Genomic DNA, 26,667 nt, shown 5'->3' with positions numbered 1-26,667 from the left:
GTCACGGGAACACAGTGGCGGTCAGAGGGAAGCAGAACGAGGAGATACGTGAAAAAAAGCGACAAGGAAAGGAGATAACAAGGACACGAACACATTATATTGGTTAAAGACAATCGGAGAGAGGAACGAAAAAGGAAGACCCCAAGCCCCTTCTCTCCCCCCCTCTCTCTCTCTCTCTTCTTCTTGTGTGTGTGTGAGAGAGAGACGGAGAAAGATAGAGAGGTATGTAATGAGGGGTGACGAGCCGCGCCGGAGGACCCAAGACGACGATATGTTGACTGTCGACTGTAACGCGAGACGGCTCGATTGGGAGGCATGAGGGTGGCGAGGGGAACCGAACCCAGCCCGTCTCACGCCTCTTGTGGCTTGCGGGTGAGGGGAGACAGAGATGGGGGAGAGAAGGAGGAAGAGGGGGAGAAGGAGTTATAGGAGGTAAAGGAGAAATAAAAGAAGGGAACAAGAAAATGAAAAGGAGTAAGAGGAGAAAGACAGAAGTATGATTTGAGAAAGGAACGAGAGAGAGAAAGTGAAAAGAGAAGTGGGATGGAAGTATCAGCGAAGAAAAGGAAGAAGGGAGGATAATGAGAAGATAGAGGAGAAACCTGCTAGAGAGAAAAGAGAAGAGGAGAGGGGAGAGGGAGGGAATGTGAAAGGAAGGAGAGTGAATGCTGGAGTGGGAGACTGAGGGAGGGAGAGATGGAAGGAGAGGGAGGAGAGAGAAGTCACGTTGGAGAGGGCGTAGTTAACAAAGAATACAGGACGGGAGAAATAAAAAGAGGAGGAGGAGGAGGAGGAGGAGAAGAGGTACCTGGTTATCTATTGAGAGAGTAAGAGCCATATAGGAGAGGTAAGGACTTAGTGGAAGGGGGATTAATGGCCGTACGTGACACTCCATTAATTAACATAAAGGAAGAAATGAAAGAGTAACACGAAGGGGATGAAGTGAGCTGGATGACATACGGAGGCAGGACGATATGACTTAGCGATGATATGAATAACTAAGGAATAAAATGAAGGATGGTCTTAACGCTTTTCTGTTTACAATACGAATACAAATTTGATATTGCAGTTCTAGAAGGGCAATTTTTTTCCTCATTCCTGACCCATTCTCTTTACACTTCAGTTTTTATCAAGACACCTCACCATCCGAAATTGACCTCTCCTTTGGCTAACCTTTACTTTATTGCAGTTCTAGAAGGGCATTTTTTCTCCTCATTCCTGACCCATTCTCTTTATGCTTCAAATTTTATCAAGACATCTCTCAACCCGAAATTGACCTCTCTTGTGGCTACTCTGTACTTTATTGGAGTTCCAGAAGGGCAATTTTTCCTCATTCCTGACCCATTCTCTTTATACTTCAACTCTTATTAAGACACCTCTCCACCCGAAATTGACCTCTCTGTTGGCTACTCTGTACTTTTGTCTTTTATGGGAGCGGCGAGTAGCGGGCTGTTTTTTTTTTCACTCTTTTTGTTGCCCTTGTGCCGTTTTCTTCGATGTAAAAAAAAGCTTCTATTTCTTATGGCCGTACAAGAGGGGTAATTTTTTCTCCTCTTTCCTGGCCTATTCTCTTTGTGCTTCATCTTTTTCACAATGACACTATGTAAGTCAAGGGGATTTCCTCATGTTGGACGTATATTACATTTTTAATACATAACGTTCTTCAAAATAACGGTAAATAGGAACTCGCATACTTCCATCTCTTCACATTTCACTCCTGCCGACTCTCAGGTATGTCCGTATCGTTCTTTGGTCTGTCCTGATGAGCCACCTCGTTGTCTGTCTGTCTGTATCTATCTGGGTGGCTGTTGAGGGGAAGGAAGCACCCGGAAGCCAGCCAGCCAGCGAGGGGTCGTGAGGGGAAGCACAAGACAGCGTTGCCAGCCGAGCCACAACCCCCCTGGAGACACACACACCTGCCCATTTCGCCGCCGCCAGCTACGAGGTGCATGTGTCTCCCTTGTAATTATGATCAACACCTCATTTTCCTTCATGACTGGGGCGGCGCGTAAGTAGAAGGCGGGTTTGGACCGTGGAAACAGTGGGGAGAGGTGCGTGACGAAGCGTGGCGGAAGGGGCTGCGAGAAGGAGGGGCAGAGGGGAGGGGTAGCGAAGAGGGTCGGCGAGAAGGGGCTGCGAGGGGGAGCTACCGGGTGGGGCTCATCCCTTACATGGTAAATTAAGCGCAATACAAAACTGATACGTTGACTGACACCTCACGTGACCACCCTCCCCGGGGCCTGGGTGTGAGGGCGAGGGTAAAACAGTGAGAGGGTGGAAGGGAGAGGAGGGGGAGGAGGGAGCGCTACTGTATGGAAGGAGAGAAAGGGAGAGAGGAGGGAGAACGAGAGGAAGGTATACGGAGGGAGAGCTTGCCTGGGAGAGAAAGGGAGAGAAGAGAGAGAATGAGAGGTAGGTATACGGAGGGAGAGCTTGCCTGGGAGAGAAAGGGAGGCAGAAGGGAGGATAAGGGAGAGGGGGATTAGAGAGAAAGGCTTGCTGGTTGTATACAAGATGATGATGATGATGATGATGAAAAATAGAAACTGAAGGGAAAAAAACACAAAATTCTCCCTCCCTCCAAAATCGTGGCTATATAAATAAGACAGAAATATAAGTGTAATAAAAATTCGTTCATAATAAAAACAGAACTCACTGAACGAAAGGGGAAAAAATAAACACCAAAAAGATAAACGCGACAGCTGCTCCGCGAAAAAAAAAAAATAGATGAAAAATATAAAAGCCACAAAAATTCTATATAACAAAAAGTTGTGTTCGCCAATATTTGCATCAAAATAGGGGGAGAGAGAGAGAGAGAGAGAGAGAGAGAGAGAGAGAGAGAGAGAGAGAGAGAGAGAGAGAGAGAGAGAGAGAGAGAGAGAGAGAGAGAGAGAGAGAGAGAGAGAGAGAGACAAAGGGTAGCTGGTGGGAGGAAGAGAAAGGGAGAGATAGAGGGGAGAGAGACAGACAGACAGACAGACAGACACAGACAACGAGAAGGCGCCCATCGCAGGTTCCCATCGCAGAGTGGGCGTGGGCGTGGCACAGTGACTGACACACGCCCGCGCCCACGACACCCCCTACAGAGGCTGCCACGCCCTCGCACGCCCCTGCACGCGCCGCCCCTACGCCAGGCACCAGCAGGGCAGCGAAAAGGCGTGAAGACTGTCGGGTTCTCTCTTTTATCTATTTATATATCTATCTCTCTTTCTCTTTTTTTCTTTTTCTCTTTCTTTTCTTTCTTTTTCTCCCTTTTCCTCTATTTTATTTTCTCTTTACTTCTCTTTCTCTTTCTCCTCGTTTTATTTTTTCTCTTCTTTTTCTTTTTCGTGTTTTCTATTTTCATTTTCCTTCTCTCTCTCTCTCTCTCTCTCTCTCTCTCTCTCTCTCTCTCTCTCTCTCTCTCTCTCTCTCTCTCTCTCTCTCTCTCTCTCTCTCTCGAGGTATACGCTTCTCTCTCCCTTTCAATCTCTACTTTTATGGCAATGATATTCACTCCTCATCTCCCTTTCTTATCTCCCTCCCTCATCCCCTCTCCCTTATATCTCCCCATTCCTCTCCCCTTTACTCTCCCTCCTCTCTCCCCTCACTCTCCCTCTCCCCTCGCTCCCTCCCCGTAATCCTATTGACTCGCGTAAGGGACAATTAATATGGAAATAATGGCACTTGACTCCCCACCCTCGCGGCGACACAGAGGCGGCTTAAAAAGGTATTAAAGACACGTAGTTGTTGCATTAGGGAGCCGGATCAGGAGCGTCGGCAAGATTACCCTTCGCTGGGAGACTCGGTTATCTCTGACTGGTGCTGGAGAGGAGGAGGAGGAGGAGGAGGAGGTGGGGTGGGAGGAGGGAGGGGATGAGGAGGCCACTTTCCTCCAACAGGCATCCATGTTCTCCTTTGTCTGTGGTTGAGAAGGCATGAAAAGGGCGCCAAGTTTAGTTAGCCTAGGTTAGGTTAGGTTAGCTTAGGTTAAGTTAGGTTAGCTTAGGTAAAGTTAACATAGGTTAGGTTAGGTTAGCTTAGGTTAGGTTGGCTTAGGTTAGGTTAGCTTAGGTGAAGTTAGCTTAGGTTAAGTTAGGTTAGCTTAGGTGAAGTTAGCTTAGGTTAGGTTAGTTTAGCTTAGGTGAAGTTAGCTTAGGTTAGGTGAAGTTAGCTTAGGTTAGGTTAGTTTAGCTTAGGTTAGGTTAGGTTAGGTTAGGTTAGCTTAGGTGAAGTTAGCTTAGGTTAAGTTAGGTTAGCTTAGGTAAAGTTAACATAGGTTAGGTTAGGTTAGCTTAGGTTAGGTTGGCTTAGGTTAGGTTAGCTTAGGTGAAGTTAGCTTAGGTTAGGTTAGGTTAGCTTAGGTGAAGTTAGCTTAGGTTAGGTTAGGTTAGCTTAGGTTAGGTTGGCTTAGGTGAAGTTTGCTTAGCTTAGGTTAGGTTAGGTTCGCACTCGTCTCCTTTCTCACCCCTTTCCCTCGTCTCTTGTTCTCTCTCTGTCTCGTGAAGAAGAAGTGGAAGGTGTCACTATCCACCACCTGCTCCTTCACACTCATCTCCTGCCTCTCCTCCTTCTCCCCTTCTTCGCTCCTTTCTCTGCGCTGTCATATATAAGAAAAGAAGGGAGAGGCAACATGTGATAAAAAGGAGAAAGGAAAAGGAATGTTAGATGATATACGAGGGGAGATAAAGGTTAGAAAACAGTGCTTAACATTAGTCTTAAGGAGAATGGAGAAAAGGAACTGTATAAGAAAGGAGATGACGGAAGACGATAGATAACAAAAATAAGGAAGAAGAGGAAAGTAGATTAGACGGTGTACTGTAAAGAAACAAAGGGAAAGAGAGTGTGATTAGTCTCGTAAGAAAAGAAAGGGTTGAAAGAAAGGGGAAAGAATAGAACCACATCACTATATAGCTTACTGTTAAAGGGGAACACACAGTAATAGCGAAATTTATTCAGCAATAATTAAACAAACAGCCTTTTTGACTCATTTTAAAATCGTGAATAATTATAGTTGAGTGCCCCCTTGATTTCCACATTAAAAAGCTTTTATCCCCAGGGACAATAAATCGCGAGAGAGAGAGAGAGAGAGAGAGAGAGAGAGAGAGAGAGAGAGAGAGAGAGAGAGAGAGAGAGAGAGAGAGAGAGAGAGAGAGAGTAGAGTGAGTGAGTGAGTGAGTGAATGAGTGAGTGAGTGGGTGAGCGCGTGATCTAGGGCGCCGGCTCTCATGTTTACGCGGGAAATAGGATTAGGGGGAAAGAGTGTTGGAACCCCCTTTTAATTTCCGCGAGCATTTCCCCTTCAGAGGGAGCCAAGCGAGGGGCGCCAACACCACCCAACCTACCTCTGCCACCCTCTCTGCCTCCCTCCCTCCTACCTCTCTCTCCCTCTCAGCCTCCCCCTGGTTTCCATCATCCTCCACCTTGCTACCAAACCCTGCCTCCCACTTTCCCTTTCCCTGCCTCCTTCCTTCCCTGCATCTCCCTTTCCCTTCCCCTTTCCTGTCTCTCTTCAACTTCCCCTTTAATTCTTCTTTTTCATCTTTTTATCTGGTTTTTATTTCTGGATCCTGTACATTTTTACATATACCATTTGCTCTGTGCTCAGTGCAAATGATAACGATGATATAATGTGACAATGCTGCTTTCTAAAGATTCACTGCAAGGGGAAGGATTGCAAGCGTTGTGTGACTAAATGAGTTAAGCAAGATTGGCGCCACTGTAAAAAAAAGGATCTATCATGAGAGTCTGCTGGTGCTACAGGCCGAACGTAGAGATAAAAAAAGACGGTAGTGCATCGTGAAACACACACACACACACACACACACATGACCAGATTTAAGACACGAAAATGGTTACTATCAAATACCTTTTAGTCTGCTGTTATATGCATCCGAGTCGAACGAAGCCTTGCAGGTCCAGAGAAGCTGCAGCGAGGCGTCACAGCCAACACAGCGTACAGCATTTGATGAGGCCCGGTTAACGCTTTCCTGCAACGAAGCAAAGACGGAGAACTGATCATACAAAGGCGGGAAACTTCGGTAAATTCACTTAAATAAATTCATCCCATTACAAAACCCTGAAATAGCATCATCACACAAGGAGTAACGTGAAATACTCAACACACAGACAAACTTTGGAAGTGGAACAAAGGAAAACAAAGGGAAATAGAGATGGAAATACCCAAACACAAAATATGAAAAGAAAAAAAGGAGCACAGATATGGAAAGGAAACAAACACCCGAGCACAAACAGGAAAATAAAGAATAACAAATAAAAGAAAAGAGAAAAGAAGATAAACAAACAAAATAAAGGGAGAAACTAAAAAAGAACTTTCGAAAAAAACAAAAAATAACAAAAGAAAGGCGAAGAAAAAAAAAACGAATCAAAATAAGGAAAAAAATAAATTAGATAAACCGCTCGAAACACACAAAAACAACCACACAAAGACACAAAGAAAAGCAAAGAAAAACTAAAACAAAACACCTCAACAAAAACACAAAAAAACACCCACCCAAAAGAAAAATGACTTATACGATCCCCGACCCACCCCCCCCAACCCTCCACCCGCCATCTTAAATATATTCGAAAAAGAAAAGGAGAGGAGGAGAAGGGAGCGGCGGGCCCCTCACGAAGTTAAGGATTACTCTTGATAAATGCTCCCTCGAGATTCCAGCGATTCCCTTCAGGCGCGCGGCGAACGATTCTGGTCCGTGCGGGCGGCGGCGGCAAGGGGCAGGGCGGTGTGCGGGGCGGCAGATAATAGGGGATCTATCTTTGATGAGGTAATTGATGTCTCTCGTGCGACGGCGGCGGCGGCGGAGGAGGAGGAGGACGAGGGGAAGAGGAGGGGCGGAGGGGACGTGGGGATGAACTTGAGGGAGAGCGAGAGAGAGAGGGGAAGAAAGAGAAAACGAGAAAGGAGGACGAAGAGAGGGAGGTGGAGGGGACGAGGGGAGAGAGAGGGGAAGAAAGAGAGGGAAAAGAGAAGGAGAAAGAAGGGTGGCGAGCCGTTTTTCCCCTCTACACTGCAAGAAATGATGGAGGAGGGGAAGGAGGAGGACGAGGAGGAAGGGAAGGAAGAGGAGACGAAGGGATGAAGGACTTGAGGGGAGGAGAAAAAAAGAGGGGAGGAGAGAAAAAGAGGGAAGGGAGACGGGCCTTTTTCCCCTCTGCAAGAAAGTGATCTGCTTAGAGAGGGTTTTTATATGCGTCTCCTTTGGCAGTGATGGTGAGTAGCGAGCGCCTCTGACCACCGCTGGGCCCTTGTGGCGGCGAGGCTCCTGAGGGTGCTACTCGCTGACCCGCCAGGGAAGAGCAAAGGCTTGAAGGCGAGTGTTGGTGTGTCAGACGGGGCACAGCGTTTGAGAGGTAGAAGCAGTAGCGGACTTTGGTAAACCGAATGGCAGTATCTCCTTCAATAAGCAACGATGGCCCTCCCACCCCTTCTCTTAGTAGTGGGTGTTGAGGTTTTGGTGAATCTAACCCCGCCCTCAATTCACCAAGCCACTACAGCCTTTCCCTCGTACATTTAGTTGTGAAAAGTGACGTTAGTGGTGATGTGGGTATAGTAGGTCTTTGTGAAGCTGAGATGGTGCCAGAAACTCTTTGGCGTATGATCAAATGCAATACTACGCCGTGAGAGGAATAAAACAACAATAATGCGATAAAGGAAAATCAGCTCTTGTTTTAAATTCGTCTAAGTAATAAAGTATAATAAAAATTTCTGGAACAGGACCAAAACTTTGAACAGGAGCGACAGGACAAATCAACGCTCACACTTTTTCTCTCTCTACTTTTATCTTCAGAATCAAATACACAATACAAAAAAAAAAGCTCCAAAACGAATCAAATCAACTCTTTACATAAACAAACAACCAAAAATCATACGAATATAATAATAAAATAAAAAACTTTCCCAACATCATTAGATTTCGCGCTACCCTACAAAAAATAAAAATAAAATATAACAAAACCCTCCAAAATCTTTTCAGTTATAAATCACAATAAACATTTTTCTCCTTCACACACGGACGCAAAAAAAAAAAAAAAGGTCGAGTTCATAGAGGAGGAGGAGGAAGAGGCAGAGGAGGAGGAGTAGGGGGAGGAGGATGCTGCCTATCGGAGGGAGATAAAGAGATGGCGCGTGGAGGCTGCGATAAGGCGGAGGGCGAGGGGCGAGGCGCGGGGAGGGAGCGAGGGAGGGTGCGAGGGGACCGGGGAATGGGATGAGGGTAGAGAGAAAAGGAGAATTAATGGCAGGAGGGGAATGACTCACTCCTGAGACCCCGAGTATGAGTGTTGCTCCTCCTCCTCCTCCTCCTCCTCCTCCTCCTCTTCTTCCTGCTGCTCCTCCTCCTCCTCTTCCTCTCATTGTCTGGGTTGTCTGTGGAATTGGTTGTGATTTTCTTTATTTTGTCTACGTCTGTCTGTGTGTCTGTATGTGTGTGTGTGTGTGTGTGTGTGTGTGTGTGTGTGTGTGTGTGTGTGTGTGTGTGTGTGTGTGTGTGTGTGTGTGTGTGTGTGTGTGTGTGTGTCCTTGTTTTCTGTTTCTCTTTGCGTCTTCGTCTATTCAACTGTCTTTTTTTCTTTGTTTTTCTACGTGCATTTATTTTCTTTGTTTATGTGTGTATGTGTGTGTGTTTGTGTGTTTGTGAGTTGTGTGTTTGTTTGTTTGTATGTGTGTCTGTCTGGCTTTCTTTGTCCGTCTATTTAAGTTCATTTACACTTTGTCGCGTAGTTTTATTTATTTCCTCATCTTCTCTGTATTTATCTCCAACGTGTCTCTTAATTTATTTACACGCGTCTGTCTGTCTCTCTAAATTCGGCTACTATTTACTATTGGTCTTTCTATCCGTGTTTTAAATTCGTCTACTCGTATGTTCTTCTGAGTCTCGTCGATCCTTTGTTGATCTTCTCTATCTCTCTCCGTTTATCAAGTTGCATCGGTTTATTTGTCTGTCTGTCACTTTCTGTCAGGCTTCCCGCGATGGCTTGTTATTGCTGCCTGTCTCCCTGCATCTGTCTGTCTGTCTATCTGTCTGTCTGTCTGTCTGTCTATCCTCGTACTCTTCTTCCTGTGTATTTCTCTATCAGTTTCATATATTTTTTTTTATTTTTCTATTTTTTTTTTCACAGCGTACATCTGTTTGTTGGTTGGTGTGTGTGTGTAGGGGGGGGGGGGGGGGAGGAGGGAGTGAATTGCGTCGTGGCTAAAACAAACAAACAAAAAGCAAAATAAAACAGAGCAGGAATAAAATGTAACATATATACCTCTCTCTCTCTCTCTCTCTCTCTCTCTCTCTCTCTCTCTCTCTCTCTCTCTCTCTCTCTCTCTCTGCGTCCGTACGTGTTTGTTTAATTCATGTATTTATTTTTTTCTCACTTTTTTTCTGACTGTGTGTGTGTGTGTGTGTGTGTGTGTGTGTGTGTGTGTGTGTGTGTGTGTGTGTTTACTGTTCGTTTTATTTATTTTCTTACTTGCTCTATCTATCTATCTATCTATCTATCTCTCCCTCCCTATCATTCAATTTCTCGTATCACCTCGTTTTCTCTTTTATTCACTTCTCTCTAAGTCTGTTTGAACGTCTATCCGACACATACTTTCATTTTATTTATATTTGTGTTCACTCGATGCAGCTTTCTCTCTCTTTAACTATCTCTCTATCTATCTCTACTTCGTCTCACCTCGTTTTCTCTCTTCTCTTCACTTCTCTCTATACATGTTTGAGAGTCTATCCTACACGCATTTTATTCCTTAACTATCTTTCTGTCTATCTATCTTTCTCTCTCCTTCGGCCGACCTCGTTTACTCTGCACTTCACTTCTCTATACATGTTTGAAAGTCTATTCCCAAACATTTTCTTTTTTTCTCCCCTTGTCCTGTCTCCTCATCTACTACGTCCTCCTCCTACTGATACTACTACTACGTCTACGCACAATCAGTCGGCGCATCTACCACATCGCTCGCCTGATATATCGGAGCCGGGCGAAAAAACGTCTGACGCTCGCATTCGTCTTCCTGAGGCTCCAAACATTCAGATATCCTTTTGCCTTTCCTTTGTTATGTATGTACGCCACTCCACCACCACATGAGGCTGAATTCAATCTCTCTTTTTTATGTATTGGGGTTTTACGTACTGGTTTTGAGTCTAGTCTTTCGTTGTTGTTGTTTTTTGTGTGTGTTGGGATAAATTCGTCAACCGTATAGTGGTGTTTATGTGCGATCAGGAAATGTATGTTGTAAGTTTATGCTTGTCAGGATGGTGGGGTGATATTAAACGATCGATTGTGGTGGAGAACTAGTAATCGATAAAGCAAACAGCGACGTGGTTCTTTCTCTCTCTCTAGCAGGTAAGCAGGTGTGTCCCTCCTTCCCCTCCTTTTTTTCTTGTGGGTAATTTTTTGGATCCATTTACTTTCCCTCTGTTCTTTCGCCACTCTCCTCTTTTCATTCATTTTCCACTTCGTCTAGTCCTATCTTCATTTTCTTGAGCCTTTTCTTTGCCAGCATCTTCGCTCTTTAATCTTACATCTCTATATAGTTTACGTTTTCTACTCTTACAACATAATCTCAACTCTGTACATATGCAATTTTCTTTCACCTAGTCTTTTGCTCCCGCCGTAAAGCCTTCCTTCACTTCCCCCTTCCCCCTTCAGGCCAGTAATAAGCTCTCCGATAATCACGGTTGAGACAGCGCCTCCCGTGCCTCCCCGTCTGTCTGTCACTCGCGCTGTCTGTTAGCCTGGCAGCCGTCTTCTGGCGGGGCCCAACCAGGCACCACCACGCCCACCAGACACCCACTACTTCCTCCCTTCCTGGCCCTTGCTGAGCCTCGTGCGGGAGTGTCTATATCAGAGTGTGTCCTGTCTGCGTCCGTGACTTTGTATAACACCGAACGTGGCTCTCCCGTGCCCCGACGGCCTTCTCAGCGCGTGTGTTTGTGTGTGTTTATGAGGAAGTTGTTGTGGTGGTGTGGTGGGCTGAGCGTGGCTGTGGCTGCTCCCTCCCTTGATTGTTCCTGGCGGAGGTGACGGGAGGGGGAGCGGGAGGGAGGGGGTCAGATTGAGGCGGGTGTGGGAGGGAAGGTGTGAGGGACGGAGGGAGGAGGCCAGCGGGGAGGGGTCCAGGGCGTGTGTGGGCCACAATGGGGGAACTAACGAGGCTATTGAACACTCACCTCGCCCTTGTGCTACTGCGGCCGTCGCTCGGGCCAAGTGACGTCTGTTTTTTAGGGTCTTAATAGCGGCGGCCAACATCTTGGTGACGGGGGCAAACACGCCACACGCTTGTTGATGCTCGTGCCAAGAGAAAATAATTTTGCGCTGCCGACCACAATCACACGGCGATGTGTGTTTGGCAGTATGTTTTGATCCAACGTATTAAGCCTTATAGATAACAGATACAAAAGTCCTCAGTGGATATATTTCCATTTATTTATATGGATTCATGAATGCACATGTGCTTCTGGGAGCAATGAATTCTGCAACAGCTGACGGATTTAAGAGACACACACACCTGCTGCCCGCCCGCCCGGCCCTGTGTGAGCGTGTGTGTGTGTGTGTGTGTGAGAGAGTGATGGAGAAAAAAAAAAAGATAGAGAAAGACACACACACACACACACACACACACACACACACACACACACACACACACACACAACCCTCCTCCCCCTCCTCTCCCCCCCACACACACACAGCAGCAAAAAAACACGATCGACTGAGTGACAGGCGTGTGATTGGCAGGTTGTTATAACGGCGAGTGAGTGAGCGCAGGACAACAAGGTGAGGCTGGGCCGGGTCACGAGGGGAAGGGGGATGTGAAGGGGAGAGGAAGGGGTAAGGAAAGAGAAAGGGGGATGGAGAGGAAGGGAGGTAGGGGGACAGGAAGAGGGGTGGATAGAGAAAGAGAGAGAATGAGAAGGGGTTAGGAAAGAAAATGAGGGTAGGAGGAAAGAAAGGGAGAGAAGAAAAGCAGATGAAGAGGGGAATGGGAGGGAGAAATGAGAATAGGTAGAGAAAGGGAGACGAGGAGGAGGAGGAGGAGGTGGAGAGAGGGATAATGGGTGGTTAGGAAGGTAGGGAAGAGAGGGAGGGAAGGAGGAAAGGAGATGGAAGAGGGAGAGAGGTAGGTAAAGACAGATAATAAGGGCCGAAGAGGGAGATAATGAAAGAAAGGAAGGAAAGAGAGGAAAGAGGGAAGAGGGAGAGAAGAGGGAAGACAGAAGAGAGAAGAGAGGCATAGGGAAACTTGGATAGGAAGGAGGATATAAAAAAAAAGGAGGAAAAGAGAGAAAAAAAGGGAAATGGGAGACGAGAGGGAAGTCTTTTCAACACACACACACACACACACACACACACACACACACACACACACACACTAACAAACAAATAAAACTAAACCAATATATATAAAGTCATAAAACCCTTCACCAAAAACAGCCTCATGCTAAAAGATCCAAACCACTCCTTGGCCCAACGTAAACAAACAGAGGATCGTAAAACATAAACAAACACATTCGAATCCTCTTCAGAAAAAAAAATATCCCATTAAAAAAGAATTAAAAAAACCACCCAAACACACATAACAAGAAACCCAAGTATAAGATAAATGGATTCTTCAAACATCTACACATCCAAGCTGAATTAAATCACACCCACACCCACACAAAAAAAATAGTCAAAATATAAATACGAATAAATAAATGCGGTCCAGTGTTTATACAAAAGCCATGTCAATATTTGCATCGCCGGTATCGTCGATCAAGGAAAACTGAGACTGAGGTGCATGCAGGCAGGGCAGTGACACCAGAGCGAGCGTGTGTCTGAGTATATGAAGGTTGGTTACGCTGACTGGCCGGGTAGCGGGAAGGTGACCAACACGCCGCCTCAGACTTCGCGCGTTCCTATCGGCTAGTCTCTTCTTGCTTTAGTTGATTTATTTAAGAACATAAGAACATAAGAACGAAAGGAGTCTGCAAGAGGCCGGTTCGTCATCTCCCCACTATTCCAGAGACGTCGCAATGTTCTTCTCTTGAATGAATTAAATCGTAGGACAAGACATCAACCCCCATCATCACAATGCCAAACTGAATAGCAACTTGAATAACATCGCACATTCCCGAGAGCGACAGTTTTCAACGTAATTACTCGTATAAACTATTACGCCGAGAGAAGCTACTATACTATACGCCGCCCATTTTGCGTCAGTCCTACGGCAGCGTGAATGAGAAGAGGTAGAAATAAGTAGAGAAGAGGGAGGTGAATGGGGGCAGAGGGCGAGAAAGCGAGGGCGTGGGAGAAGGGACGGGGTAGAGCAGTGGAAAGGGGTGTGAGTTCGTCTGGTGCGGGGACGTGGGGTAGAGAAATAGGACGGGGCAAATGTGGGGTCGAAGGTAGTGTGAAGTGGCGGGGCGGGGCGGTGCGTGGCGGGGTGAATAGCAGGAGCAGGTGCCGCGTCGATACAGCCGTGGCGGGGCAGCAGAAGTGTGGCGTCAGGCCGATGATTGATGACGGCGTGAGCGGCGGTAATGGGCGGCGAGCAATCTCGTTAGCGCTCCGTGTCCCCCGCACGCCACGAATGTGTGTCGCGCGCCGTCCTCAGAAGGAGCTGGAGGGTCGCTAAGTGTCCCTTATTATGTTATGATCCAACACTTTTCGTACTACACTTTCTTCAGACGATAGCAATAAGAGGTGGATGGCCGTCTACTGTTTCTTATTGTGTTATGTTTGACCCCAGCATTTCTTGTACAACGCTTTCTTTCTTTAGACGATAGCACTAGGCGGTGGATGGCTGTCTACTGTCGTCTACTGTGTTATGATCCCGCTACTTTTTGTACTACACTTATTTCCTTACTCTTTCTTAGTTATTTCTTATCTTCTTTTCATACCCATTCTCCACCTTCCTTCCTTTCTTAATTCGTTCATTCCTTCTTCCCATCTCCCACTCTCTCCTGTCCCTTCTTCCTATCCTCTCCCCTCTATCCTTTCCTCCAACCCTTCCTTCTTCTAGAGTTTACCCCTCTCCTTCTCCTCCTCTTACCTCCCTCCCTTCCCCACCAGTCTTCATCTTTCCACTCCCTCCCTCCCTCCCTCCCTCCCTCCCTCCTTGATGTCTTGGCCACCATTCTCTCGGGTCAGTCGGGCGTGACTCCTTACCCCGCGCCGCCGCTCCGATACACCTTACGGCTTTTTTCACCTCCACAGATTGTCTTCACTCCTCGGCGATCAATTGATTCGAGTTGTGTTCACCTTTTCCTCGAGATTATGTTATTATTTGTCTCTTCCTCTTCTGCTTTACTCTACAATCCTTTTCACTTCTCTTGCCTCTCAAATCTTACGTCATTAACGCTAAAATTATATCAGTGTTATCCTTTATACACTCGACTCTTACAAAAGCTTGGATCATATACACTCAAATACTGTGAAGGCTATTGCATTTTTTTTTTTTACAGTTAAGGAGACAGTTCAATGCCGTAAAGAAAAATATATAAAAAAAAGCCCGCTACTTACTGCTCCTGAATAGAAGTACACCTTTAATCTCTGCTTTTGTCTACACCAACTAACTATACTCTTTGTGTTAGGTAGATAGAGCTTTACTTTTTCTTTTCCTTTTTGTGTTCCACGGCGCTCAGTAACTATATATATGATTTTGGTGAAGTTTTCGAATAAAAGTTTTTGAGCTGTTTATCTACTCCTCTACGACTCGGGGCTTACTTTATCTCTCTCCATACCCTCGTCACACACTCCCATCTCCCACTTCCTTCCTTTTCTCCTCCATTTCCACCTCCTTCCCCCTCTCCTCCTTCCTTTCCTATTTCCACCACCCCTCCCTTTCTCTTCTCACCGGCTCCCCGAACCTCTTCCTCCCCCTCCCCGCGACACCTTCACTCCTCTCTGTGGCTTAAATTATCAGAGCGCCTTTATTTCCACCTTTCTCAGCGTCACATGTTATCGCCTCCATTCTTCGTGGCCACTGGCCCAGAAGGCGCCATCACGGGCCGGCGGCGGCGGGAGGACACGGGCGGGGAGACACTAGGCAGAACAAGGGAAGGGTAACACACACACACACACACACACACACACACACACACACACACACACACACACTAACATGGGAACGACCTATGTTGCCTTTGATAACGTGTGAACATCTTTGGAATCAACTGAAACGATTGAAGCTCATGATCTAATCTGTTAGGTGTTTAAGCCAAAGATAAAAACGAAAATTTCACAAAGACGATGATTTCTACGATGGCAACACTTAGAACATTGGTGGCAATCTTGCCTTGTTTATCTTATCTATGTCTTCGCAATGCTGAATAGGACGCGAACAACCACGAGCCTTATGACGAGAATTTAAAGTTCCCCCTTACTGTGATATTGGGGTAAGCCCTTTATTCCCTCCCCCTCCTCCTCCACACACACACACACACACACACACACACACACTACTAGTACCACCATCACAGCCGTCAACTTTAACAGAAACAGGATAATAATTTAGCATTCATCGATCTATATATAAAAAAACAGTACATACATTACAGCAAATCAAATCGCCAACATAAATTATCAGCGCAAATTCATATGCTAAAAACGTCCCCTCTATATTTATCGGTGCAACAAACAGTCCATCACAAGCTATCATAAATTCGTCATGTTCCAAAGCCAATACCCATAATTTTGACGAGCCAACATGATGCGGGAAACAGTAAAGCATTCATAAACACCAACACTGCAATTGTAAGCCCAAAGGAAGTGGAGTTTAAGCGGAAATAGAGAAGTTTTGTGACGCTAACACACGCAGAGGGTCGGCGTGTCAACCACCCAACCCAACGCCGGTCCCAGCCAGCGTTCCTTCCGTCCTGTCCGAGATCCTGTCAGGCTGTACTTATAAGCACTTCCCGAGGCCTCAAAAGACGTGGAAAAGACATCAAGCAGGCAGGGCAGGAAGGACAGCCCCAGTTAGCGTAATGGGCGCCTTTTTGCGGGTAAATAAACTTAACAAGCGCGTCACATTAAGCAAGAGTTAATTGACGATGATATATTGTGGTCGAAATCCCATTATAATCGCCACCAAACTCGCTCGTTCATCATCGTGTGCGGACAGTTAGCACACGGCTCCCCGCGACCCCGATACTGCGACTGCCTCCCGCCTCCCCTCGGCCTGAAAGCAGTCTCTCCTATGTTTGTTGTCACTCCGTCAGCCTCGTCCCGTGTACCAGCAGCGCCGGGGAGCCGAGAGTCAGGTGCTGCGTCGCGGAAATGCCTTGCGAGCGTGTAAACGAGGCACGGGCCAGGAGGAGAACCACGGGGGCAGAACTAATTTGGTTGTGATCGGTGACATACGCCACCTCGCTGTCTCTCCCTCTCCCTCCTTCTTCCCATCAATAGCCCCTTCCTCCCTCGGTCTCCCCTTCCCTCTCTCACTTTTCCAATTCCTCCCACGGCCATACAATCTCATCCCTGCCGGTGCTCCCTTCTCCCTCCTTCCCTCTGCCCTCCCGTATCCCTTCCCACACTCCTTCACGCTCCCCCCTCGCCCCTCCGACCCTTCGCCTCCCCCCGGCAAGCCACGATCAACTGCGATGGTGAGTGGAGATTGATAATTGATATTCATGGGAGCAGAGAGACACCACCAGCGGAACACCAAGCAGACACAGACTCCTCTTCCATCCTCACCCTCCCCTGAACGCTGCCTCCTCTCCCTCCTCCTCTCCCTCCCTCTCCCTCTCTCTCCCTGGCCTGCATTGTCCCGGGAACATTATACTCTGCGGGAGGAGGAAAAAGGTTCGCGAATACAAGTTGCTATATGCTTCGGTGACTCCGGAGAGGGAAAGAAATGTGGTTGGGCGAGCGATCTAAAACTTATTGGACTTGACAACATTGCCGCGTCGTGAAGTGTTTGTGTTATAACCAAGGCGTTCTTAGCCATCGCTTTAGTTTCTGAAAACGTCAAGGGAAAGATGGTGAGTACTCTGAGAAGCCTAAACCGATGCATACAGATTAATTAAATGTCACAGAAAGGTTAGATAAACATAGAATTTGGCAATGTTATTTCTTACGTGCACCTAAGTTGGTTTTTCGTTGATATAATTGTGTATTAAAATGGTGTGTATGAGTTGGCTATATAGTAAACGTAAAATCTACATTTCGGAGGGACTTGGGTCGTTCATGGTGGCTATAAGGCCTCCGAGTAACACCAAGCACTGTTTTCTCTAGACCGAGCAGCTCGAGCTAAGCTAAACCGTTAATATCCGACGCAAGACTCACGGTGCAACTCAAAGGTACCGCCGACGCTCTCCTCAAGGCTATTTCTACGTCGCATGAGTCACGGCACGGCCTCTCTCTCTCTCTTCTCTCTGTCTCTGTGCCTCCCCGCGACCACCATGGACACACAGACCTCTTAGCTTTGCATCACTCACGGCGGACTGATTCTTGGCGAGGAAAAAATAGGAGAAAAAGGAAAAACACTCTAGCGTACATTTTACATCAAAGCGCGACATGAAACGTAAGTAAAGTTTGTAGGAAATTTAATACTGTCCTGAGGTTAGTTATGGCTGTGTAAGTTCCTGTTAAAATACAATGATAGTCTGTCTTTGCTCCTTACGAATTTTATCACCGAGGCGTCAGGAAGTTGTTGTTTTATAGAGGTGAATATTTTTACATCTCGTGTGTGTGTGTGTGTGTGTGTGTGTGTGTGTGTGTGTGTGTGTGTGTGTGTGTGTATCATTATTCTGACCACAAAGCTCTCCCGTCCGACAGTTAAATCAGTTTCTTGACTTCTTTAAAACATTTCCGTAAACACACACACACACACACACACACACACACACACTCACACACACAAACGATACTTCCCATGTAGAGTGCCAAGTGCCTTCCCTTCCTCCCTTCCTCTTTCCCTCCCTCCCTCCTTTCCTCCCTCTCCCTTTGCTTCCTACCCAGTGCCTCCATTCCCTATTATCTCACTCTTCTTCCTCCTCCTCCCACTTCCTACTTTCTTCTAGGCTTTATCTCAAGTCGTTTCCTATACCTCTCTTCTTCCCTTCCCTTCTTCCCTTCGTCATTCTTCTCTATAATGTTTTCCTCCTTTCCAGCTTCCTCCGTTCCCCTCCCTTCTCTACCCTTTTCTCTTCCCTTCACCTAATTCCCCCTTTCTCATTCTCCTCTCCTGACTCCATCACACATTCCTCCTTCCTCTTCCTTCCCTTCCCCCTCTCCTTTCTCTCTTCCTTTCCTTCTTCCCTTCATATTAAGGTTTCGCCGCATCCTTTATCACTATATAATATACTTTATGTAGACACTCAACTGCGCCTTCCTGCCTTCGTTAGTCAAGGAAGCAGGTGCAACACAGGTGTGAGAGAGAGAGAGAGAGAGAGAGAGAGAGAGAGAGAGAGAGAGAGAGAGAGAGAGAGAGAGAGAGAGAGAGAGAGAGAGAGAGAGAGAGAGAGAGAGAGAGAGAGAGAGAGAGAGAGAGAGAGAGAGAGAGAGAGAGAGAGAGAGAGAGAGAGAGACGCTTCCTTGACTTTTAATATAGTTTTCGTGTATCTTCGCCCGAGTTTACGCGACGAGGTGGTGAGTGAGAGGAGGGAAAACAAACTGTACAAAGCGAAGGGGAGGGAGAGGAGAAAAGTAAGTGTTGGAATTAGTCTCGGTCCCTAACTTTTGAACGTCACAGGAAGAAGAATCGTGAATGAGGTTGAGTTTTAATGTTAATAGAAATGATAGTAAGTTGTAGCACAGTGTAGCAGTAGAAGTAGTATTAGTATTAGTAGTAGGAGTGTATTTGTAGTAATTTTTGAACGTCACATACAGAGATAAGAAACGTGAATTAGATTGACTTTTAGTGTGAATATAAATAATATCCAGATGAAAAAAATGAAAATGGGAGTAAATGAAAAAAATATATTATAAGAGCGAGAAAAATACAAAACTGAATATAACAAGAGAAAAAAAAAACATGAAAAATGATGAAAAAAATATGGTAATGACAATAAAATTAATAGAAAAGATAAGATATGTAGTAGTAGTAGTAATAGATGTAGTAGTAGTAGTAGCAGTAGTAGTAGTAGTAGTAGTAACAGATGTAGTAGTAGTAGTAGCAGTAATAATAGTAGTAGTAGTAGTAGTAGAAGGTGATAAAAATGATGATAATGATAATAATAATAAAGAACACCAATAATATAAAAAGTTATCGAGCGGGAAAGCGTAAACAAACAATTTAACACACACACACACACACACACACACACACACACACACACACACACACACACACACACACACGCGCGCGCGCTGACCTTGAGGGGAACAAAAGTTATGCGTGACACTTGTTGGCGTGCCTGAGAGATAAAAGGTTTTCCGTTAATATTTGTTTTGTAAAAGTGAGCTGAGAGAGAGAGAGAGAGAGAGAAACAGGGCCAGGTGGCACTAATCAAGTCTCCTTACAGTCGGCCCAGCGGCGGGCGGGCACCAGCTGCGCCAATTGCAAGACGTCTACGACCACGCTTTGGCGACGCAACCAGAACGGCGAGCCAGTGTGTAACGCGTGCGGCCTCTACTACAAGCTGCACAACGTGAGTGTGTCCCTGTGTGTTCGTTTGTCCTGGGGGAAGGTGGGGCTAGACGCTAGATTATACCCCAGACGGCATAACTTTAGTATATGTTCCTTTCCTGTTTGGTTAAGATTCTGCTTTGGTGTTATATTAGTTTGATGAATGGGATGCTTCTGTCTTGTCCGCTAACCACGTGGCACCCTTGGCATATTTTTCTTTATAGTGATGTTTATTCTCAAGGCCGACCAGGTGTTGGCGAGGACGTACTATTTTATACTGATGTCTTTTCCCACGGCCAAGGTTCACTCTCCTGGTGCTCAATTGTTTAGAGTCACGATCGAACCAGGCAGCGATGGAGAGTATCGTGCCGCAAGAATAGCGGAGAAAGAAATACAGATCCTTTGGCGACATGTTAAAATCTTTGTCCCTGTATTGTGGTCAGGATGCCTCAAGACACCACCTTATTGTCCATCCAGGTGAAAGTAAAAACAATATTGCTTCGTTATACAAATGAAAGCTTTATGAAGGAGCATGCAGTGTGCTTTCATACCTCCCCTCCCCCCCATCTCTCTCTCTCTCTCTCTCTCTCCACCCCCTGATCAGTGAGGTAAGAGGGACACAAAAGCACTGCACAGGGGTAGGAAGGGACAGGGGGAAGGGGAGACGAGGAAAGAGCCCCTGGGGAAGGAAATCAGGGTGAGGGTGTTTGCTGGCTGGCGGCGGTGACGGGGACGAGGCCGCGGGGTCACGAGGGGAGCCGCGCAACCCGACACGCGGCTGTGGTCGGAGCAGGACGCAGTGTTTTGATAATCTCGGTGAGTCTCTACCTATCGGGGGCGAGCACGTGGCGGCTGCTGATAGGCCGATAAGGGACGGAAGTGCGAGAAAAGAGAGAGCGAGGGGGAGCCACAGACAAGGGATGGGCCGGAAAGGGAGGCTGCTGCTGGTGCTGGGGATAAGGAAAGCCGATCTCCCGTGTTTTCCGCCCGACGCTATTCTGGAGAGGAAATGTAACGGTGGAGTTTTATTATCGGCGCGGCATCGAGGACCAGCAGGTGTTTGGGGCTCTGTTTCTGTCACTGAACGAAGCTTTTTTCCTCGTGCTGTGTAGTTTTATGTTTCCTTTATATTTGTTTTGATTTTTTTTCTTCTGTGGAGTGACATTTGACTGGCACTTTCATTTCTTTTATCGCTGTTTTACTTGATGTCATTGCCGTGCATATTATAAAGTTGCATATACGTGTCTAATGCTATAGTTGGCCAGTTGCTATTTTATTTTTCTATTTATTTGTCTATATGGCTAACTCTTGAATCTTAATGTATGCACTACAGGTAGATTTGGGGACGTTTCATCTTATCTATATTTCCTACGTCTGCATTACCACATAAGTCTACAAGTATTTCACCTCACCCGCCATATCCTCCTCTTTTTCCTCCCCCACACGAGGCCCCGCGACTGACGGACTCATGTGTCGCGCAGAAGTGAGTGACATTTTTAAGTTAAGTCAAGCGAGGCGCCGTTGTCAGTCTTCCATTCGTCCTGAAGCCACCTTCGACCCCCACGCCAAACAAAGAGCCCAATTTTACACTTTCTCGAACGGTTGCGACTAAGGTTAGGCGCTATGAAAAGAATTAACTACTGCAAGAAAGACGCGCAATGCAGACTTTTTGAGAGTAGGATACGAATATGAAATCGGAGAGAAATAAGATTTTAAACGTCAATTAGCCCTTGTTTCGTGCATGTGGACTTAAGAGTACTCCGTTAGAGAGGACAAAACATACGTAACACCTTCAATTCCCTGACACGGAGCTGAGGCCACGAAGTCAGCGAGGGAGAAAACTTACAGGTGGCAAGGTCGTGTAATCTCCCTCGCTGAGCCTGTGAGCGGCGCCGCGAGGGAGGGCCGCCGTGCCACCCGACGCCCCTCAGTGTGTGCCCGAGATAGCGGCGCCTCAGATAACGCGTGATAACGGAGCGTCACGTTAGCGCCTCGTGGCACCGTCAACACGTGTCACTCAGGCCCCCGCGCCGATCTTATCCCAACCTGACCCTCCCGCCGCGACCTGCCGGTGTTGTGTGGCCCTGCGCTGTCCTGAGTGGCCCCACGTGGCCCTTTGACCCCTAGAGTGACCGCCGGCTATTCTGTGTTGATGGTGATGGCCGCTGCGAGGGTGAGGAGGGTGATGGTGAAGATTGTGATGATAATGACGGCAGAGGTGAGGAGAGGGAGCAGGAAGAGGAAGAGGAGGAGGAGGAAGATATTGATGAGGATGATAATAGGGTTAATAATAATAATACTGCTAATAATTATAATCATAACAATAATAATAATGATAATAATAATAATAATAATAATAATAATAATAATAATAATAATAATAATAATAATAATAATAATAATAATAATAATAATAATAATAATAATAATAACTCAAGCACTCTTCATCATTCCATGTAATACCCTAAAAACATTAGCCTTTCAATTCCATTCACTATCCAATAATTTTTCTATCTTTTTTTTTTATGTCTCTGAGCTGCCTCGTTCACTTGAAAAAAAATGTTGCAAGTCTTTCCCCCTGTAACAAGCATTCGCAGCATCCTTGCCATTACATCTCCTATACAACCCCTCATCCTCTCCCTTCCATTCAGCATCCTTGTACCATCTCCTTTACCATCTTTATTTACGAGCAAATAAGTACAGCATCCCATCTACAACTTCTACACCCTTTAGTATCATCCTTCTCTAATTCAGCATCCTCTGTCATCTCTAACAAATCTCCCTTTTTTACACCGAGGGCTGCAACACGCCACACATATCCCTCTCTTGCCTACCATACCACCTGAGGTCCCCCATCCCTCCACCTCTACCCCCGCGCCTCTCGGAAGTATAATCACTCCCCGCAAAAACCGACAATGCTGGTCCCCTCTGAAGCCACACCTGACGCGGCCAACAGCTTCGCCTTCCCCTCAAATGGAACCTGACGGGTGTGGCTCCTGGCGCGACCCACATATGAAGACGACTCCGACCCAAAAGCCCTCAGGTGGTAAGGCTCATCCCACCACTGCTGTTCATGAGGATTTTAACGCCTGTGGTTGCTCGTGCGTTGCTCTGTGTCAGGGTGCGGCAGGGAGAGGAAGATGCACAAGTGATGATGAATGAAAGAACAAGATAAGAGGGGGATAAGGGCTGATAACGAGTGATAGCTGGCCGAGATACCGGATGCTGCTGTCAGGTCGGCGATGATGGCAAGTGTTGATGGGGAGGGACGCGAGGAGGGGAGGAAAACGAGGGGAAAAGCGGCAGATTAAGCAGGAGGAGGAATGTATTAGATGAGAGATGAAGGGAGGCTGGGAAGAAGGATGAGATGAGGAGAGGATAACGGGAGGAAAGCGAGGGGAAAAGCGGCAGATTAGGCAGGAGGAGGATTGTATTAGATGAGAGATGAAGGGAGGCTGGGAAGAAGTATGAGATGAGGAGATGATAACGGGAGGAAAACGAGAGAAAAAGCAGGAGATTAAGCAGGAGGAGGATCGTGTTATATGAGATGAAGAGAGGCTGGGAAAAGAGGGATGAGATGAAAAGATGCAGAAAGAGAAAAACGAGAGGAAAAGCAGGAGATTAAGCAGGAAGAGGATTGTATTAGATGAGAGAAGAAGAGAGGATGGGTGGAGAAGGATGAGGAAGGACAAAGGGAGGAAAACGAGAGGAAAATAATGCTAAACAGGAGAAGGAAGGAAACAGGAGACATATTAAGCGAGCAATTACAGTTCTCTCACTAATATCAAGACTTCAACCGAGTACATTAAACTCTACCGCATCCCTTCTTCAATAGCACAAAAGAATCCTCCGTGAGTCTAACATAATACTGATACACGCAGCAGCCTCATCATTATACCGGTTTCAAGCAGCTGGTATAGTCCGTCCACCCTATGCATGAGATCGACCCACCCCAACTACCTTATGAATCTCACTAATACAACATGACAACCTATGCATTTTTTTTTTCTTTTGTATGTATTGAAAGGCTAATCTCTCCCTCTCTCGCTCTCCTTTCCTCTTTTACTATCCCTTCCTCCCCCTCTCCTCTCCTCTCTCTCTTCCCTCTCTCCCTCCCTTCCTCGTGACGCAAGCAATATGTTTCCTCTCGTTCCGACACGCGCGGTAAACAGGACACTCTCCCCTTCTCTCTCTCTCTCTCTCTCTGCTCTATAGTTTATCCCCTTCCATGGTCGCTTACCCTTCCTTTCCACCCTTCCTTTCTTTCCTCCATTATTTCCCCATTAACGCTCCCTTTCCCATCATTCCTTCCACTCAGATAGTTTTTCCCTTTCTTCCTTCCTTATATTTCAATTACAGTAGCTACCCCTCCCTCCCTTCCTCCCTTCCTTCCTTCCTTCCATTCTTCCTCCCTTCATCTTTCCTTCCTATTATCGTACACTTTTCTCGTATTTATTTCAAGTGTAGAATCCCTTCGCTTTCCTTCTTCACCTATGTTTAAATAATATCCAATTCCTCCAGTATTCTTTCCTTTTATCCGTATTCTTTCCTCTTCTATGCAATTCAAATACTGTGTTCCTCTCCTTTCTCTTCCGTGCCTACGTTAAAATGTCGATTCCCACTCCCTCAATACCGTTCCCTTTCTGACATCTTATGCAAGTACAACATCCTCTCTTTTCTTTCTTTATTTCTTTCTTACGTTTAAACCTTTTCCCATTCTCTTAGTTTTCTTTTTTTCTGTCCCATTTCATTTTAATACAGTTTTCCTTTCTTTGCCTCGTCCCATCTCACTTCCTCATCCTTTCCCATTTTCTCTCATCTCATCTCATCTCCGTCCCTCCCCTCTCTTCCTACCCCTTCCCTGTCCTCCTCCTCCCCTCTCTTACTCCTTTTCTCCCTCCCTTTCCCTCTCATCCTTATTTAATTCCACTGTCTTTCCGCTCTCTTCCCATTCTCTCTCTCCACCCTCTCTCCCACTCTCCCTCTCCACCCCTTCCCAGCCTCCCTCCGCCTCCCCTTCTTGAGTGAGTTGAGATCATTCTTCTCGCCCTAAGATAATTGTTTTCCCGCGTCCGCTCTTTTGCTGTGTCTCCTTTGCCCTCAGTGAGATGCGTAAATACACGTGCGTCCATCCGGCTGTACAAACGTTGGTAAACACTTCAGCCTTTTACTTTTTATGTGTGTGTCTGTGTGTGTGTATGTGTGTGAGGTTGTGCATTTGCAGCGTTGACAAAACAAAATAATATAAAAATGATGACTGGGTTTAGTTCTTTGCATTTTTTGGGGGGACTTCAACAAATATAGCTTTTTAGTTTGTTCTGCGTTGCCCCACAAAAATGATGACTGTGTTTTTAGTTTTTTTTTTTTGACGAGTTTACTGTTATTAAGGACTTTTATTATTTCTTGGTGAGTTGTATATTGAATTTTTACTCCGTGTTCATGCTGTCAACGAATTTTAGCAGTATTAAGCCTGACGTCAGCAATGATGAGATGGATAATAAAGTCGCAATAGTAGTAGTCTAAAAAATGATAATAAAATAATGGCAATAATAACAATAAGGGTAACAATAATAATATGCAGTAACAACATAACTATTACATACAACATCTATACTACCACCATCACCAACAACAATAACAACAACAAATAACAGTAACTCCATAACCACCACCACCACCACCACCACCAAGAACAACAACAACACCATCACTCCTACCACCACCAACACCAATACCACCACCACCACCACCAACAACAACAACAGCCATCACACCACCACCACCAAAACCAACACCACCATCACCACCAACAACAACAACAACACTCCCACCACCAACAACAACCACCACCACCACCAACAACAACAACAACCATCACATCACCACCTGGCACCACCCCTTGACCTCCTCCCCCCCCTCACCCCGACCGTCGCAGAAGTGGGTCACAAAACATGGGGAAAACCTTTGGTCCAAACTTCACATTTCCTTGATGGCCTCATTAAGACGCCGCCTTTTTCTAATTAAGGAGGATTCCGGCGCCGCCACCAAGGGAAAGACTCGCTCGCTACTCATTCTTATTCCGGCGTCAATTTTACTTCCACTTTGCGCTGAATTGAAGGAACGAGAAAGAAAACTTGACGGAGTGTGTGTGGGAGGGAGGAGAGGGGGGGAAGAGTGGAGGAGGAGGAGAGGGGGGAAGAGGGGGGGAGAGTGCGTGGGAGGGGAGGGGGGGATGAGAGTGTGTGGGGTGAGGAGGAGGGGGGATAAGTGTGTGTGTCTGTGTGTGTGTGTGTGTGTGTGTGTGTGTGTGTGTGTGTGTGTGTGTGTGTGTGTGTGTATATGAAGGCCTGTTTTTGCTCGCTTCTGCCTTCCTTGTTGTCTATGGAAAGTGATGTTCGTCTGTACCCTCTTCCTTCCTCCTTCCTTCCCTTACTTTCTCTCCTTCCTTCCCTACTTTCATCCCTTCCTCGACACACACTCTCGCGGTCTGCCCTATGGCCTTGCAACACACACACACACACACACACACACACACAGAGGCACCCCGCGGAGCTCGTGTACTCGCACCCTCCATGTGGCAAGTCACTCACGACAGCCCCGCGCCACAACAGCATTTTTCACAGCACGGAGTGGAGGAGGAGACGAGGCGAGGCCCAGTTTTCGCTCTTCTTTTTTTACAGTAAAGAAAATAACTCCAGAGGAAAAATGAGTAAATAAAAAAGATCGCCCGCTAATCGCTCCTAAAAAGAAAAAAGAGGGAAAGGGAAACAGAAGACTTTCGAGGATAACAACGAATATTCTTAGCCTTGTGGATGTGGAGTAATGTGGGTTGCAACTTCATATTCTTGTGTTTTTTTTCCTTTTCATAAGTACTGCTAACGTTGGGCTCGTCTGTGTCACTCCGCTTTACTCAGGAAGGCCTTCGAGGAAAACAAGGAATATTCTTGACCTTGTGAATGTGGAGTAATGTGGGTTGCAACTTCATATTCTTGCGCTGTTCTCCTTCTTATAACTGCTACTAACGTTGGGCTCGTCTGTGTCACTCCGCTTTACTCAGGAAGGCCCTCGAGGAAAACAACGGATACTTCTGAACTTGCAAATGTGGAGTGACTATTTATTTTCATATTTTA

General features: G+C 46.3%; 1 protein-coding gene across 1 annotated transcript in view; it reads left to right on the top strand.

Annotated features, from left to right (window-relative positions):
* Window positions 1–26,667, top strand: part of LOC127009162 (trans-acting T-cell-specific transcription factor GATA-3-like) — a 178,645-nt gene that overhangs the window by 93,436 nt on the left and 58,542 nt on the right. The window contains exon 5 of the mRNA XM_050881956.1: window positions 19,434–19,559. Coding sequence (XP_050737913.1) covers window positions 19,434–19,559 — 126 coding nt within the window. The remainder of the gene's footprint in view (window positions 1–19,433; window positions 19,560–26,667) is intronic.

The sequence above is a fragment of the Eriocheir sinensis genome, chromosome 40 (genome assembly GCF_024679095.1).
Source record: "Eriocheir sinensis breed Jianghai 21 chromosome 40, ASM2467909v1, whole genome shotgun sequence".
In the NCBI taxonomy this organism is placed as follows: Eukaryota; Metazoa; Arthropoda; class Malacostraca; order Decapoda; family Varunidae; genus Eriocheir; species Eriocheir sinensis.
The sequence above is the reverse complement of the archived record's forward strand: the minus strand, read 5'-3'. Positions and strand labels throughout refer to the sequence as shown.